Source organism: Meles meles, chromosome 4 (assembly GCF_922984935.1).
Source record: "Meles meles chromosome 4, mMelMel3.1 paternal haplotype, whole genome shotgun sequence".
NCBI lineage: Eukaryota > Metazoa > Chordata > Mammalia > Carnivora > Mustelidae > Meles > Meles meles.
Window position 1 is genome coordinate 114,530,632 of NC_060069.1, and position 15,578 is coordinate 114,546,209.

The 15,578-nt window shown below is 36.1% G+C and overlaps 1 protein-coding gene across 1 annotated transcript in view; it reads left to right on the forward strand.

The window, feature by feature from the left end:
- The window catches only part of TOMM70 (translocase of outer mitochondrial membrane 70), a 33,349-nt gene extending 19,966 nt beyond the window's left edge, over positions 1-13,383 (forward strand). The window contains exons 5-12 of the mRNA XM_046002566.1: positions 599-747; positions 2,671-2,878; positions 5,086-5,220; positions 6,163-6,270; positions 7,132-7,248; positions 9,733-9,830; positions 10,610-10,732; positions 12,932-13,383. Coding sequence (XP_045858522.1) covers positions 599-747; positions 2,671-2,878; positions 5,086-5,220; positions 6,163-6,270; positions 7,132-7,248; positions 9,733-9,830; positions 10,610-10,732; positions 12,932-13,085 — 1,092 coding nt within the window. The 3' untranslated portion in view covers positions 13,086-13,383. The remainder of the gene's footprint in view (positions 1-598; positions 748-2,670; positions 2,879-5,085; positions 5,221-6,162; positions 6,271-7,131; positions 7,249-9,732; positions 9,831-10,609; positions 10,733-12,931) is intronic.
- The last annotated feature ends 2,195 nt before the right edge of the window (positions 13,384-15,578 follow it).

The following is a 15,578-nucleotide window of genomic DNA, read 5'->3' on the forward strand; positions in this document are numbered from 1 at the left end:
ACCCAAGACCAAGAGTTGCACACTCTACTGACTGAGCCAGCCAGGTGCACTAGAAGGAGGTAATTTTTAACTCAACAGTTATTTGCCTCCTGTGTTACACATTTCACCTTTTTAACTTTTTAGTGAGTAGTTCTAGGGGTTCTTGATACTTTACATCTTTCAAGAGAGGAAGTGTCATTTAATATTTATTTGAGAGAGAGAGAGAGAGAGAGTGTGTGTGTGTGTGTGTGTGTGTGTGTGTAGGGCAGAGGGGGAAGGAGAGATAGTCATAAGCAGACTGCACGCTCAGCTCAGAGCCTAACATGGGGCTCGATCTCAGGACCCTGAGATTATAACCTGAGCCGAAAACAAAAGTTGAATGCCTAGCCAACTGCACCACCCAAGAGTCCCAGAGGGGTGTCGTTTAAAATCTGCTTGGGATGGGTAACTTTACCTATTCCACTGTCTCTTGTCCTGTGGTTTGGACCCTAATATTCTTCAGTTACCTGAGAATGAGATTCCAGTTTTACAGCAGTCATTCTCAGTGTTGTACAAATGTACCTGCTTCTATGGTCAGTGTTTTCTCATTTTGATATATTTAAACATGATTATATTTCAGAATCGTGAGCCTCTGATGCCATCTCCACAGTTTATCAAATCTTACTTCAGTTCCTTCACGGATGATATTATTTCTCAGCCCATGCTTAAAGGAGAGAAGTCTGATGAAGATAAAGACAAAGAAGGAGAGGCCTCAGAAGTTAAAGAAAAGTAAGTATATCAAGCATTGTATCTGTATCTTCCTACATGATATTGTCAAGAGGATTCCCAGTGAGTCAAGTGGTTGACTGTATTGGAACAAGGGCACTAACCTGAAAATTGTCATGTAGCTCAACATCCAGATGTTTTAGTGCAGGGAATATTATAAACTATGAGGGGCTTAGGAGTGCCCTGAAGAATGACTTCCTTCAGAGTTTTTTCTTTGTTTTTTGCTTGCCTAGCCATTCTTTGGGCTTCTTGTGTTTGCTTGTGTAGAGAATAGAAACCAAAGTACAAGATGCTACGTTTACAACTGGAGGTCAAGTGATGTGATGTGGTATGTAAGTCACATAGTCTGCTTGTCCATTTATATTTATCAGTATTGTGTTTTGGTGGTAAAGCTGGCTCTCCTTTCTAAGAGAAGGTACAATATTACTACCAACATGGCATTTTTTAATGAGTTCTAGAAAAATGGGAATATTGTTCCTGTAGCAAAACACAGTTCTGCATCTATAGCACATTGGAAAGTTTGAGGAAACACTGCTTTTGATTTCTGTCTCCTAATTTTTCAACCATTGTTGACCACCTTTTAAGGAAAGATACTATGCATAATTGTACCAAGATATTCAAACTTTAGTTAGTTGATACACAGTCTTTTCAGAAAATTGTAGTTGAGAAGTAAATGTTTAAGGCAATGCCAATAATTTCCTCTTCAGGTTAGCGAATAGTCCTTGCTAGAAAAACTACAATGAAGTTAAGATGCGGAGAATATTAGAATGTAATTATTAATTAAGATAAATTAAGGGCGCCTGGGTGGCTCAGTGGGTTAAGCCGCTGCCTTCGGCTCAGGTCATGATCCCAGGGTCCTGGGATCGAGTCCCGCATCAGGCTTTCTGCTCAGCAGGGAGCCTGCTTCCCTCTCTCCCTCTCTCTTCCTGCCTCTCTATCTACTTGTGATTGATCTCTGTCAAATAAATAAATAAAATCTTTAAAAAAAAAAAGATAAATTAAGAGAGTTTATAAGATTTTGACTGATATAGCTTAAATTGCTTGCTACTTTTCTCTACTTAGGATGTATAACAAATTAAATGAGAAAATGTACTCTAACTTATGGAACCTTATATTTGTAAGACCCCATAGAGGTTAGTTAGTATAAATTCCCTTTTCACATAAAAAAAAAAAATCCCTTCTACAAGCATCCTCAATAAAAGTTATCATGTTAGAATAATGATGTTAGAAGAATAATCATGTATTTTAAAAAGTAAGAAAGTGTGTGGTTTTTTAAATGTCGTACTTAATAGAAGACTCTTCCTTTAAATTTCCTTCTTTGATATTTCCACCTGTTCATTCTGGGTCCGTTCATTTAGGTGAAACAACACAGCTTCTGGATGAGAGCCTTTCAGATAATTCTCTGCCTCCCGTCTTGCTCTTTTACAGTGCATTTTCCACAACTGTGTTCTTTACCAAGCATGGATTGGGTCATGCCTCTTCGCTTGGCTTCTGTGACCTAAACTTAATTATCTCTTATTTCTCTTTTCTTTCTTTTGGTCATAAAATAACTGGTGAGTGACATCAGTGTGCCATATGTTTGAAGGTGAATAAGACCAGATCCTTGTCCAAGTTGCAGATCAGTCAGTCATTAGTTCATCTTTTAACATACATAAATGCTGAAGCCTCGGCAGTAACCCTAGGTTTCTGCTGTTGATTCTGCTGTTAACCCTTTTTTTAAACTTCCCAAGACATCAAGAAAAATCCCAGTCCACATCAGGAAGCCTGATATGTTATCCCTCTCCCCACTGCCCCATTCCAGTCCTACACTGGAATGTTAAGGGGAAGTGGGCAGTTGCTTAACTCTAGTAATGCTAAGTGTGGCAAGTTTCAGCATTTGATCCTTGCTTAGTAAATAATTTCCTATGTTCATTTTTGTTTTCCCAGTTCTGGATATTTAAGGGCCAAACAGTATATGGAAGAAGAAAACTATGATAAAATAATAAGTGAATGCTCAAAAGAAATAGATGCTCAAGGCAAATACATGGCAGAAGCATTATTACTACGAGCTACCTTCTACCTGCTTATTGGCAATGCCAATGCAGCCAAACCAGATTTAGATAAAGTCATCAGTTTGAAAGAAGCTAATGTGAAGGTACCTTTTAAAATGTGTGTGTGTGAAAAGAATTAACTAAAAAGTGCAGCTTTTGCATGTTTTGCTAAATTTTTCACATTGATGTTGCCATTCTCCAAAAGGCTGTTTTTATTTTGGAAGCTGCTACACCTAATGATGATTTGATACAGTGAAACTGAAATGTAAATATCAGTGATAGTTATCTTTAACCAGAAAAGGAATTTTTTTCTTTTTTCTATGGCATCTGGTAACTCAGCTTCCTTTTATAGCCACTGTCTACTGTATTAGACTATATTTAGATAGGAGTAAGGGCGATACATTAATGCTGTAGGTCGTATAAGATTGTAAAATGCATTTAACAAAGCACATTTAATCTGAAAGATTTTATGTTACATGAATTTTAAAATGGGTTCTAAAAATATGATATAGAGATATACTGAAGTAGATCAAAAATTTCTATAGTTATGTGGTTGGAACAGCTTTTTATGTGTATATGATTATTTTCATAATTAAGATTTAAGGTGATCTGTTGAATTATATGAGTCTTCTACTCAGTGTTTTAATAAGACAGAGCTTAGCTACCAATTAACCAAATTTATTTATTAGTTTGTTAACATCTCTGTTGTTTGTTTCCTCATTAAATTCTGGCACTTTTCACCTCCAAATGAATCATTCATGTATTTTGTGGATTGTAAAAGTTGTTTTCAGGGCCTAAGTATTTAATAAACTATCTTAACCTCTTAAAAACAAAAGGCATTACAGCTAAGTATTTGTTAGAAGTTCCTTTCAAAATGAGGTTTTCAAGTTGAAGATACCCTAGTAATATGACTTTGCATTTTATTTCCTAGTGATTACAAATATCTTCTGGTTTTGTTATAATTAAGGGGGTATTCTTATTTGTTTCATTGAAAGAAAATTTACATGTACTTTTGTCTCAAAACATTTTTTTGGAGAAGAAACCTATTTTTTGCTTTCATGACCATGACTTAGTTGTTTTAATGGCAAGTAGCAATGATAATTATCATATGCCCTGTACAAAAATTAACTCAAAATGGATGAGAGACCTAAATGTAAGAGTTCAAACTATAAAACTCTTGGAAGAAAACTTAGGAGGAAATCTTCCTTCCCTTGAATTAGGCAATGATTCCTTAGATATAGCAACAATACAAAAATCATCAAAACTAAAAACATTTGTAATTCAAAAGACACCATGAAGGAAGAGAAAACACACTCCATGGAATGGGAGAAGATATCACAAATCATGTATCCAATAAGGTGCTTTTATCCAGGATATACAGAACTCAACAGTAGAACCCAGTTTAAAAATAGGTCAAAGATCTGAACAGACTTTCTCTGAAGAATATATAAATGGTCAATAAGAATATGAAAAGATGTTCAGGATCACTTGCCATAGGGAAATGAAAACCAAAATTATAATGAGGTATCACTTTATACCCACCAAGATGGCTATAATCATAAAGATGGACAGTTAAAAGTATTAGTGAGGATATGGAGAAATTGGAACTCTTACACATTGCTGGTAGAAATGTAAAATGGTAACATCCCTCTGGAAATCAGTTTGGGAGTGCCTCAGAAATTTAAATATATTGAGTTATAGATCTGTAACATAAATGTATGACCCAGCAGTTCCCCTCTAAAGTATATACCCAAGAGAAATGAATATATGTATCAACACAAAAACTTAAACATGGATGTTCATAGCAGTATTATTCATAATAGCCAAAAAGTGGAAGCAACTCAGATGTTCATCAGCTGATGAACAGATAAATTGTGGTCTGTCTTTACAGTGGAATATTATTCATCCATAGACAAGAATGACATATTGACACACGCTATAACATAGATGAACCTTGAAAACCTTATGTTAAATGAAGGAAGCTAGACACAGAAAGGCCACATAATGTACAATTCCATCTATGTGAATGTTCAGAACATACAAATCTGTAGAAATAGAAAGTAGATTGGGGCTGAAGATTAAGAAGGAAATGGGGAATGACTGCTAATGTGTATGAGGTTTCTTTTGGGGGTGATGGAAATGTTTGGAATTAGTGCTGATGGCTACACAGCTCTGTGACTATATTAAAAATGACTGACTTGTATGCTTTTAAAGGATGAGCTTTTGATGTGTGAATTAGACTTCAAAAAAGACTGTTTTTAAAAGACTAAATTCTAGTAATGACAGACCTTTTCTCATTTTGGTTATGTAGCTTCGAGCAAATGCTCTTATTAAAAGAGGCAGCATGTACATGCAACAGCAGCAGCCTTTGCTCTCTACTCAGGATTTTAACATGGCTGCTGACATTGATCCTCAAAATGCAGATGTTTATCACCACCGAGGACAGGTAAATTAATTTTCTTATCAGGAGTTCTGACCTTTGGATTGAGGAATAGGATACCATTTTTGAGAATGTTGTCACAAGTTTCCTTGTATCATTTCTGATCGCTGTGAACAAAAGTATAGTGTTATAGTTTGGGTTGGCATTTATTTAGTCCCATCTTAAATATTTGTCCTTTGAATTTTGGTATTTGCTCATTTAAAAAAGAGAGAGAGAGAGAGAAGCCTACAGATGTTGGCCTGCAAGTTCAAGTTTGGTTTTCAGGTATTTCTGGCTCTTAGGTTTTCAGTGACACTGAAACATTTATTGAACATTTTGAGTTAATGCTAGAATCAACAGGGTAATTTCTGTGGGCTTCTTGCTGTAAGGAGATTTTGTCCTGGACTATCCAAATAATACCAAAAAATCTCTTCTGAATGGAGTTTTATAATACACATATTTGATTTTTAGTAAGGATATGTAGTGATGAAAACCATTCCCAGTTTCAGCCTCACCTGGGGAACACATGGCTTTATTATCTGTTTAACATGGATGGTTTCTTGAAATGCATTAGGGTGGAATGTATAGGCTATCCATATAATAACAGAAAAGCAGCTGCCTTCGGCTCAGGTCGTGATCCCAGGGTCCTGGGATCAAGCCCCACATCGGGTTTCCTACTTGGCAGGAAGCCTGCTTCTCCCTCTCCCACTCCCCCTGCTTGTATTCCCTCCCTCACCATCTCTCTCTCTCTGTGTCAGATAAATAAATAAAATCTTTATAAATAAAATACATTATAGGATTTTCTAGTTCACTGTTTCTAGAAAGTATAATTCTATACTGAATAACTACTACATGCATAGCATGATGCTAAACCATGATAAGAGACAACTGTATTCAACTGGTGTGCCTATTATTTTGCATTGCGTATATCTGTTGTGTGTGTCTGTGTGTTTTGTTTTGTTTTCTTAGCTGAAAATACTGCTTGATCAAGTTGAAGAAGCAGTTGCAGATTTTGATGAATGTATTAGATTAAGACCTGAGTCAGCTCTGGCACAAGCTCAGAAATGCTTTGCGTTGGTAGGTTCTACTTTATATTGTGTTTTCCTAAACATTTTTATTTCCCATTGTTAACAAAAAAAGTATCTCACTGTCTACAAAACCATCATCTCTTTTTCCCCCAGAGGATGACTACAAGGGAAAAATGTGTTTTGGGAAATAGAAGTGTATTTGCTAATTGAGGTATTACTCCTATATTCCTCTGGATGTTTTATTTGAGTTCATCTTGATAGATGTTTCTCCCTGATTTCATGCTCCCCTAAACAGCACTGTTCTCCCTGGTTTTTTTTTTTTACCATAAGCTAGCACAAAAAAACAAAAGCATTTGAGGACATAGTCTTAAATCATACCAAATAACTGCTCTCTAATCTCACGTTGTTAATATTTAGAAACACAAAGCTGAAAATCAACTAAAATAAGGTTATTTTTAGTGAAATGAGGTATGCCAGTTAACCCTATAGCCTGAATCCCAAAAGACTTTTTTAAAGAAAGAAATTGGTCACAAGCACTTTTAAATTGTGGATGAAAAATGTTATTAGATGAAGCTTAATAGTAACTATGTAAAGTATAATAAATTATTAGACTTAAAACTCCCCCATTTATATGCAAAGTTAACTTCTTACAAGTTAGTATGCCTTCTTCTAGATTATTGAACATCTTGAAATTGTATAATGGCAATGAAGTCATAGTTGTACATAGCCTATGGATCCCTGCTCCGGAGATATTTCCTTGGAACCCTTTTAGATGCAGCAAATTAGGTTAGCAAATCACCTGCTTTTCTGGAAATATTTATGTGATTTTGTGTGACTTTTTGTAATATGTTAAATTCCGTAAGTTTTTGAGTTCTTGATTTGACAGGCCTGTTTTGATTGTTTTAAACAGTATCGCCAGGCATATACGGGAAACAATTCTTCACAAATCCAAGCAGCTATGAAAGGTTTTGAAGAGGTCATAAAGAAATTTCCAAGGTGTGCTGAAGGCTATGCACTATATGCTCAGGTAATGTGATTTTTATATTTTTTCAGTTGGCTTTTTTTTTTCCAAAATTTTATTTTTTTAGAGATGGGGGGAGGAGCAAAGGGAGAAGGGAGGCAGAGAGCATCTCAAGCAGGCTGTATGCCCAGAAGAGCCTGATTCAGGGCTTGATCTCACAACCCTGAGCTAAAGTCAAGAGTGAAGCTTAGCCATCTGAGCCATGCAGATGCCCCTTAAAGATTTCATTTTGATGTAATCTCTGTACCCAACATGGGGCTCGAACTCAAAACCCCAAATTCAAGAGTTGTGTACTTCACTGAATGAGCCAGCAGGGCTCCCAGTTTCCAGTCTTTTAAAGAACTGCATTTGTATGCTGAATTTCAGTATGGAAATTAGAGAACAGTTCTTCCCTGGTTGCAGCTTCTGTGAACATGAATGGCTTTGTTCCTGTTATGATTCTCCTGGCTCCAAAACGGTCTTGAATCATCTTAGGAGTGACTCCTGTATTAATACAGTTTGAGAACCCTGGCCCTAAACTCAGCATGGGGAAGCTTAAGTTGAGTCTTTCCCTCAAATGTTCATTTGGATTGGATTAGCAAAAGTTAATTACCTGAGGAAAATTTACTCTGTGCAGTTGGTAGGAAGAATGTGATGGAAAGGCTTTTCTTCCTATTTGGATCACTGTCCTTTTAAATGTTTAGATAGGCTGAACAGCTCATTTTAACTTCTCTGTGGTTTGCCAAATCTGAAACCTTTCCTTGCTTTAGGATTGAAGGTATGGAGAGGAGAATGTACACTTAAATTATTTTCACTTTTTAATTGTAGTCTGAAGTCTTTGAACACTTACTAATTTTAAGTCATCCATTTGAATGAAAATGGTTAGCTTCTTACAGCCACAGTTAGACTTTCTTCTGTAAGTAAATGATCTCAGAATGTTTTCTCTTAGTCTTTACGTTGAAAGTTGCTTTTGATATCTTCATAAACCAGATATCTCAGTATGCTGTGTAATATCTTCTCTTATTCTATTTTATTCCAAAGAAGTGTTTTTCTGCTACCCCAAACATCACAGAAATAGGATTTCAAAATGACCATGGGACACCTGGGTGGCTCAGTTGGTTAAGCATCTGCCTTCAGCTCAGGTCATAAATTCAGGGTCCTGGGATCAAGTCCTGCATTGAGCTTCTCGCTCTTTGGGGAGCCTGCTTCTCCTTCTGCCTGCCACTCCTACTCTCTCTCTCTCTTTCTGACAAAATCTTGAAAAAAATTTTTTTAAAAATAAAAATAACCATCTGTGATAGATTCCTACCTCCAAACCTTTCTGAAAGTTGTTTTTAATTTCTTCCATGCATTTTTTTTTTTAAGATTTTATTTTTTTGACAGAGAGGGAACACAAGCAAATGAAGTAAGAGGGAGAAGCAGGCTGGCTTCCTGCTGAGCACGGAGCTTGATGTGGGGCTGGATCCCAGGACCCTGGGATCATGACCTTGAGACGAAGGCAGACGCTTAATGACTGAACCACCCAGGTGCCCTGGGAGCTTTTCTAATTGCATTTTTCCCTGTCACTATGCTGCCTTCAGAATAGCTATGGCTTATTGAGCTATCTTCTTATCCGCACTAATGTTACTACTAGTCTAAATTTTTTTTTTTTTTTAGTCTAAAATTTCTGTCCTTTCACCCTTGTGATTTTTACTTCATGAAATAACATATATATGTTACATTATATATAAACAGATATAATGTAACTTTTTTTTAAACTCTCCAGTTTGAGCTTAGATGCAGGCCAAGTCTCAAAGTTAGGTTCAGTGTGAACTGGTATCCATAAAAGCAAGCGTTTCATTTCTGCCATGGAATTTGCCCTAAAATAGTTGACTGTAGCTGCTTTTTTTTTTCTTTTAGCAACTTTTTGTTTTTTAAAGATTTTATTTATTTATGATAGAGATGGCAAGAAAGGGAACACAAGCACAGGGAAGCTGAAGAGGGAGAGGCAGGCTCCCCACTAAGCAGGGGGCCCGGAAGTGGGGCTCTCTCCCACGACACTGGAATCATGACCTAAGCCAAAGGCAGGCGCTTCATGACTGAGTCACCCATGCACCTCTTTTTATTAACATTTTTAAGGAATGACTCTGATAATAGTTACACATAACTAAATTTATTCTTCCAAATGAGTACTGTCTTTAAAAATAAGTCCCTTATGATATTATCATAAATTATGAATAAATGACTTGAGTGTACCTGTGGGAAACTGATGTTAGAACTGGAATTGGCACTAAAAGTGGGACTTTCTCTGGTATCCACTGTACGAGATCATCTGCTGTTCTATGTAACCACTTGACAAAAGGAAAGAACAGGTAAGAGTTCATATTTACAACTGTGCTTTGTTAAATAAAGATGTAACATTTAAGTTGGTAATGAATGGATAAGTTAAGTAAATTTAATTAGTGAACAATATACTTTAATTGCTTAGGCTGACAGTTACCTTAATATAACTAAAGTTGTCTCCTCACATAGGCATTAACAGATCAACAACAGTTTGGTAAAGCTGATGATATGTATGATAAATGTATTGATTTGGAACCAGATAATGCCACAACATATGTTCATAAAGGGTATGTATGTTTTTGTATACCTCTTTGTTTCTGTAAGAAACTGTGTATCTTGCATGTAATATGGATATCTTCTGGTCATTAAGAAAGGAAGTGGGGGGACTGATAGTACCAGTGAATTAACTGACAAATTTCTTTTTTTTTTTTTTTTTTAACATTTATTTGACAGAGACAGATCACAAGTAGATAGAGAGGCAGGCAGAGAGAGAGAGAGAGGGAAGCAGGCTCCCTTCTGAGCAGAGAGCCCTATGTGGGACTTGATCCCAGGACCCCGAGATCATGACCTGAGCCGAAGGCAGCGGCTTAACCCACTGAGCCACCCAGGCGCCCTAACTGACAAATTTCTTAATGCTGTAGATGCTTGATTGTTAATTTTTAAAATTTTATGTTTCATTCTTACACAGCAGTTGGTAAATATATAGTTTTCACTCTACTTTAAAGATTTCAGTTCTGAACATCCTGTCAAATGTTACCTATATCTAAATAAGTTTTTCTAGTCCTTATGTACTTATCATTTAAAAAAAAAAAAAACTGTAGAAAAAGTAAAGCAGCTTTGCAAGGTAAATTAGTAATAGAGTCTAGACCTTTGGACACTTTTTTTATAATAAGGAATTTGGACTATAAAACCAATATAAAATTGAGGGAAAAAAATTAATGCTGATTATATACTGTTTTAGATTGTTTTTCCTTGTAAATTCATTGAGGGCAGAAATGGAGTCGCGTGCTATGTTCCTATTGATACTATGCCATAGTTACATCTGACTGCCTTGTTGCATTTGTAGTTTACTTCAGCTTCAGTGGAAGCAAGATCTGGATAGAGGTTTGGAGCTCATCAGCAAGGCTATTGAAATTGACAATAAATGTGATTTTGCATATGAAACCATGGGAACTATTGAAGTGCAAAGGTAACTTCTATAGCTTGTTGTAAGGAAATTTAAGTCAGCTCCACAGATTTTTATCTTTTCATTCTTCTCATTACAAATAGGTTATTGTCAATATCCATTAAATTCTTAATGTCATGCCTTTTGAAGGAAGCTTACCTCAAAACTATATAACTTTGATTTGCCTTAATTTTTTCCTGTAAAAGTTAAACAAAACTTTTTAAGTGTAAGTCAAGCATATGCATTAGAAAGGAAAATTTGATCTTTCTCTAATACCTCTTATGTGTTCTTCCCTCTTTTCACCTATATTATTTCTGTTGGAGGAAAAAGTACCTGACTGTGCTTAGGCAGCGCAGTGCAGCATAAGGGTTCCACCCAGAATACAGGAAGATCTAGATCCTGCCTCAAATAAGCAACCAGCCAAATAGCTAGACATGTTAACACATCATCCCTGAGCCCATGAGTTTTCTTAAAAATCAGGGAGCTAGATAAGACTTTCTGCAACTCTTACTGCTCATAACTTCTTGTTTTGTGAGAATATTTTTCCAGCATTGCATTTGGGGATCACCATTAATAGGTGACAGCTATTTATGCCATAGAATTTAGTGTCATATACACCTTAATAGTGGCATTGCTATCCATTTGAGTATTCACTCTAGGCCAGGTACTGAAGCTTGCTTGGGTGTTTTTCCAAATTTTATTTCAGATGATCTTTATCCCAGTCCTTATAAAGGTAGGGAGTATATGATCTTCATTTTAACTAAAGAGTGTAGAAACTGATGCCCAAACTGGTTAACAGGGTTACATGATGATCCAGTAGTATGGATAGGATATTAGGTCCTATATTTCACTAATACCAAATTAACTGATCTTATAGGAATCTACAGGGATTATCTTAACTCCCTGTCATTCAGCCCCTCCTGGGTCCTTTCTTTTTAGTGGGCGGAATAGATATAGGCTGATGAAATTTGTGAAAATTAAATGTAAATATTATTTATTTGCCAGTTTGTTAATGTGAATATTCTTGCACTAGGATAGGATGGGATACTGGTTCTTAATCTTTTTTGAGGAAGGCTATAAAGTTATTTGTAGAGCCTGGGTTAAGACCCCCGATACACATTTTGATGGTTTTCTTGGTATATTAATTATACTTTAAGGAATCCATTCTAAATCCTACCTTACAAATAAGTAAACGAATGTAAATAAATGAATCAGATTGCTCATTATCCTAGAATTTAGCCAGTCTACTGTCTGTATAATAAGCAAACATGAACTCTTAGTTTAAAAAACAAGTCTTTAATATATGTTGTGGTAGAAGGTTAACTACAGTCACCCCAGAGGTCTGTTGTATTTCTTAAGAGTTTGTTTATTGTAAGATTACAAGCATATATTCATATATGCATGGGTAAGACAAAACGGTTTTTGGTTCTTGGCAAGTATGTAAAGCCTAACCACATCTAGACTATAAGAGGTAAATTACATTTTTTTTGACCAAGCATATTCATCCATTTACTCAAAAAACAGATACTAATTATCAGGCATTGTACTAGGTTCTGGAAATTGAGAAGTGCCTATTAAGGATGTAGTTAAGAATATGAATATATATTCATCTGACTTGCACAGAATGATATGTCTATGGGAAGACTGGGGACAGAAGAGGAAGATATTTTTCATAAGGATATTGTATTTGAACTGGGCCTTAGAACAGTGAGGATTTGATTAGAGTCAGGCAGAGATGCCATAAATCATCTCAGTATTACGTGTAGGTAGGAGAGCCAAGGTCCTGGGGGCATCCTATGTAACTGGAGTGGAGGTGCATAGGTGGGAGTATGGTGGTAAAAGATGAGGGGAAAGAAGAGGAGTTCACAGTGTGAAGGCCCCTCAATACCATTAATGTTCTCTGAAGTTATGTCACTGCTTTCTAAAGGAGTCTGTGTAGTATAGAAACACACAGAATTTAGGAACCAGACAAGAATTTCAAATAAATCATTTAATTTTGCTAGTCTCACTGTTCTTATCTGTAAACAAATACTACAAAAGGTATAATGTAAGTACATAGTATTTGTAATAGTAGCTGATACTCATTGCTTCCTATGTATTAGGCACTATTTTGTTTCTTACACAGAACAATTTTTTTAGAATCATGAAACTGGGTGGTCAGAAACTTCATTGTATTCTGTGAAATGCTTGTTGGATGTGAAACATTTAAAATTGTTCTTTTAGAGGAAACATGGAGAAAGCCATTGATATGTTCAACAAAGCTATTAACCTGGCCAAATCAGAAATGGAGATGGCTCATCTGTACTCACTCTGTGATGCTGCCCATGCCCAGACAGAAGTTGCAAAGAAATACGGATTAAAACCACCAACGTTATAAAATCAGGGGGAAAGGAGAATGACCCTCTTTTTAGAAGTTTACTCCCTTTTCAACTGAACCCTAAAGACACTGTCATGAACTGTGTTGAATGGTGGAACTTAGTATTTCTGTTTGTGTTGTTGTCATTTGTTACATGTTTCATGTTTAGGTGTTGTGGGAGTGGCTATGGAAGGAAGTTTGCAGTGTTGCAGCTTTAATCCCTGTACAATAAAAGCTTAGAACATGTTAAAAGGGATATTAAAGTTGCAAAGAGTACAGATGATAATTGGCCATGCAAATAAAAACTTTGATTTGTTGATTTGACTTTCTTTTTTTTTTTGGAGGTTGGGGGTTATGGTCTGGATGATTTCATGTGTGTATGTGTGTGCATATGTGTGTAATTATTTTACAGCATGTTGGTTTTTAAATTAACAAAGTAAGTGCTGTAAAATAGTTTTCTTTTGGTTTCAGTTAATCCTTTTTAGTTTTGCTTTTAGAAAACAAAACTTAAATGGGGATTTTTGTTTCGAAGGCAGCAAAGCAGACCCTTTAAACCACTGTCAGCATGCACAGTGTCTGATTCTGCAAAAGGTTAGAATCAGTGGCAACGTAATCCTTTTGAACCCATGCAGCTCCAGTGGATAATGCACATTGTTCTTAAAGCAGCTGGCTTTCATACAGTAAATCACACAGAAGCAATATACTCTGGTATATATGCTGGAAGACTGAAAATTAATAGGAGAGTGACCCAGACAAGAGGTAAGATGAAATAGGAATGGGTTTGTAAACTACCTGTGGCTATTTCCTGTATTAAGTACACTATTTAATAGTGTATTTTTGAAAGAAAATTCAGGTTGGTTGTGTATAAAGATGAAATGTGATGTGTGAGAGTGTATATTAGCTTAAAATTTGTAGTGAAGAAAATGTGATTAAAGGTTCCACAAGGATGTAAGTCATGGGGCCAGAAGCATAGTATTCCTGAGGTAATAAGTTTAGTGCTTTAACTATGGCTACATGTCCTTAAAGAATATTAAACCAGTATTTTCAAAGGTGCTGAGGAAATGTGGAATGCTTTACAGTTTTAAGCTAACCTTGGTCTCTAGGGCCTGACTGCCCATGTCCAAGTCTTTACTTAGGAATACTGACAGATTTTTTTTTTTCCTTACTTCACCTTTTTACTTAGAAATCACTGGGTTTTGTTTTGTTTTTCAAGTTGTCACTTATAAACCATCCTTTTGTTTATATGCTGGATTTTTCTGGTGGGAGAGAGGTTGTGTTCTTAAGATCTCTCTTGTTTTGAGATACTTTGGGTTGGAAGAGGTTTATTTAGGTAAGTTTGAGTATAATAAAAGAGCAAGCACGCCTTCAGTTAACATTTCGGGAAATGAAATCTAATTAAAGTTTACATTTTGGGGAGTAAAGGAGCATTTTACCCCTCTGTAAGAGGGTACTATATCCCAGTGAAGTCAAAAAGATTTTGTCTATAAATGCTATCTTCTTAGAAACTATAAGAAATTACCCCTTCCAGAGTCAGAGTTTGGAAGCCCCTAGTGGGGACAATTTAATAACAATTTAAGATGGCTTAGATAACAGCGTTTGAGAACTCTGTATTTTAGTTCTTAAATTATGTATCAGCTATCACAACTCCTGGATACAGAAATGTTCTACATTTCCGAATAACCTCTGACTTGAAAGTTTTTATTTGCATGGCTGTATTTTACATTAACACTGGTATTTTCTTCAACTGTTCTCCCTTCCTACCCTTTGGGGTTGGGTAGAAAAACACACGAAGGAAACTGAAGCATGTGCCATTCAATACTATCATTCCAAATCCTCATGGACTATTGCTCGTTCTGAAAAATATTTGAAACTGCACTGAAGCTACATCTGTCTGTATCTTTTCTTTTGTAAATGACCTCACATGTAAATTCACCAAATAAATATTACATTCAAGCTTTTCTATCTGTTCTTTAAATAAAAAGGTAGTTTATTCATTTATCATAGTATAGAATAAAACCATAATCATTCTCTGTGGGCTCAAACTAACTGAAAATAGGTCATGTTAGTATATGAAGCAAAGTGAGTTTTTGGTATAACTGGAGAACATTTTTCCTTACTTGGTGGAACAAAGAGAGCTGCTAAGAGCTAGCACATGGTGAGGGAGACAAACCATCAGAGACTCTTAATCTCGGGAAACAAACAGGGTTGCTGGGGGGTGGGAGGGGAGGGATAGGGTGACTGGGTTACGGACATTGGGGAGGGTATGAGCTATGGTGAGTGCTGTGAAATGTGTAAGCCTGACGATTCACAGACTGTACCCCTGGGGCAAATAATAGATTATATGTTAATTTTTTTAAAAATCTCGACATGTCACAGGGAGGAGGGGAGCTAGCAGAGCCAGCTTCCTTTATTCCTACCTATACTTGCGTGGCAGCCTAGAAGTTTGTGAACCAGACCTGAGCCTTGTGACTAACGTGATCTTCAAACTGTTTTCACCAATGAGTTTTGATCACA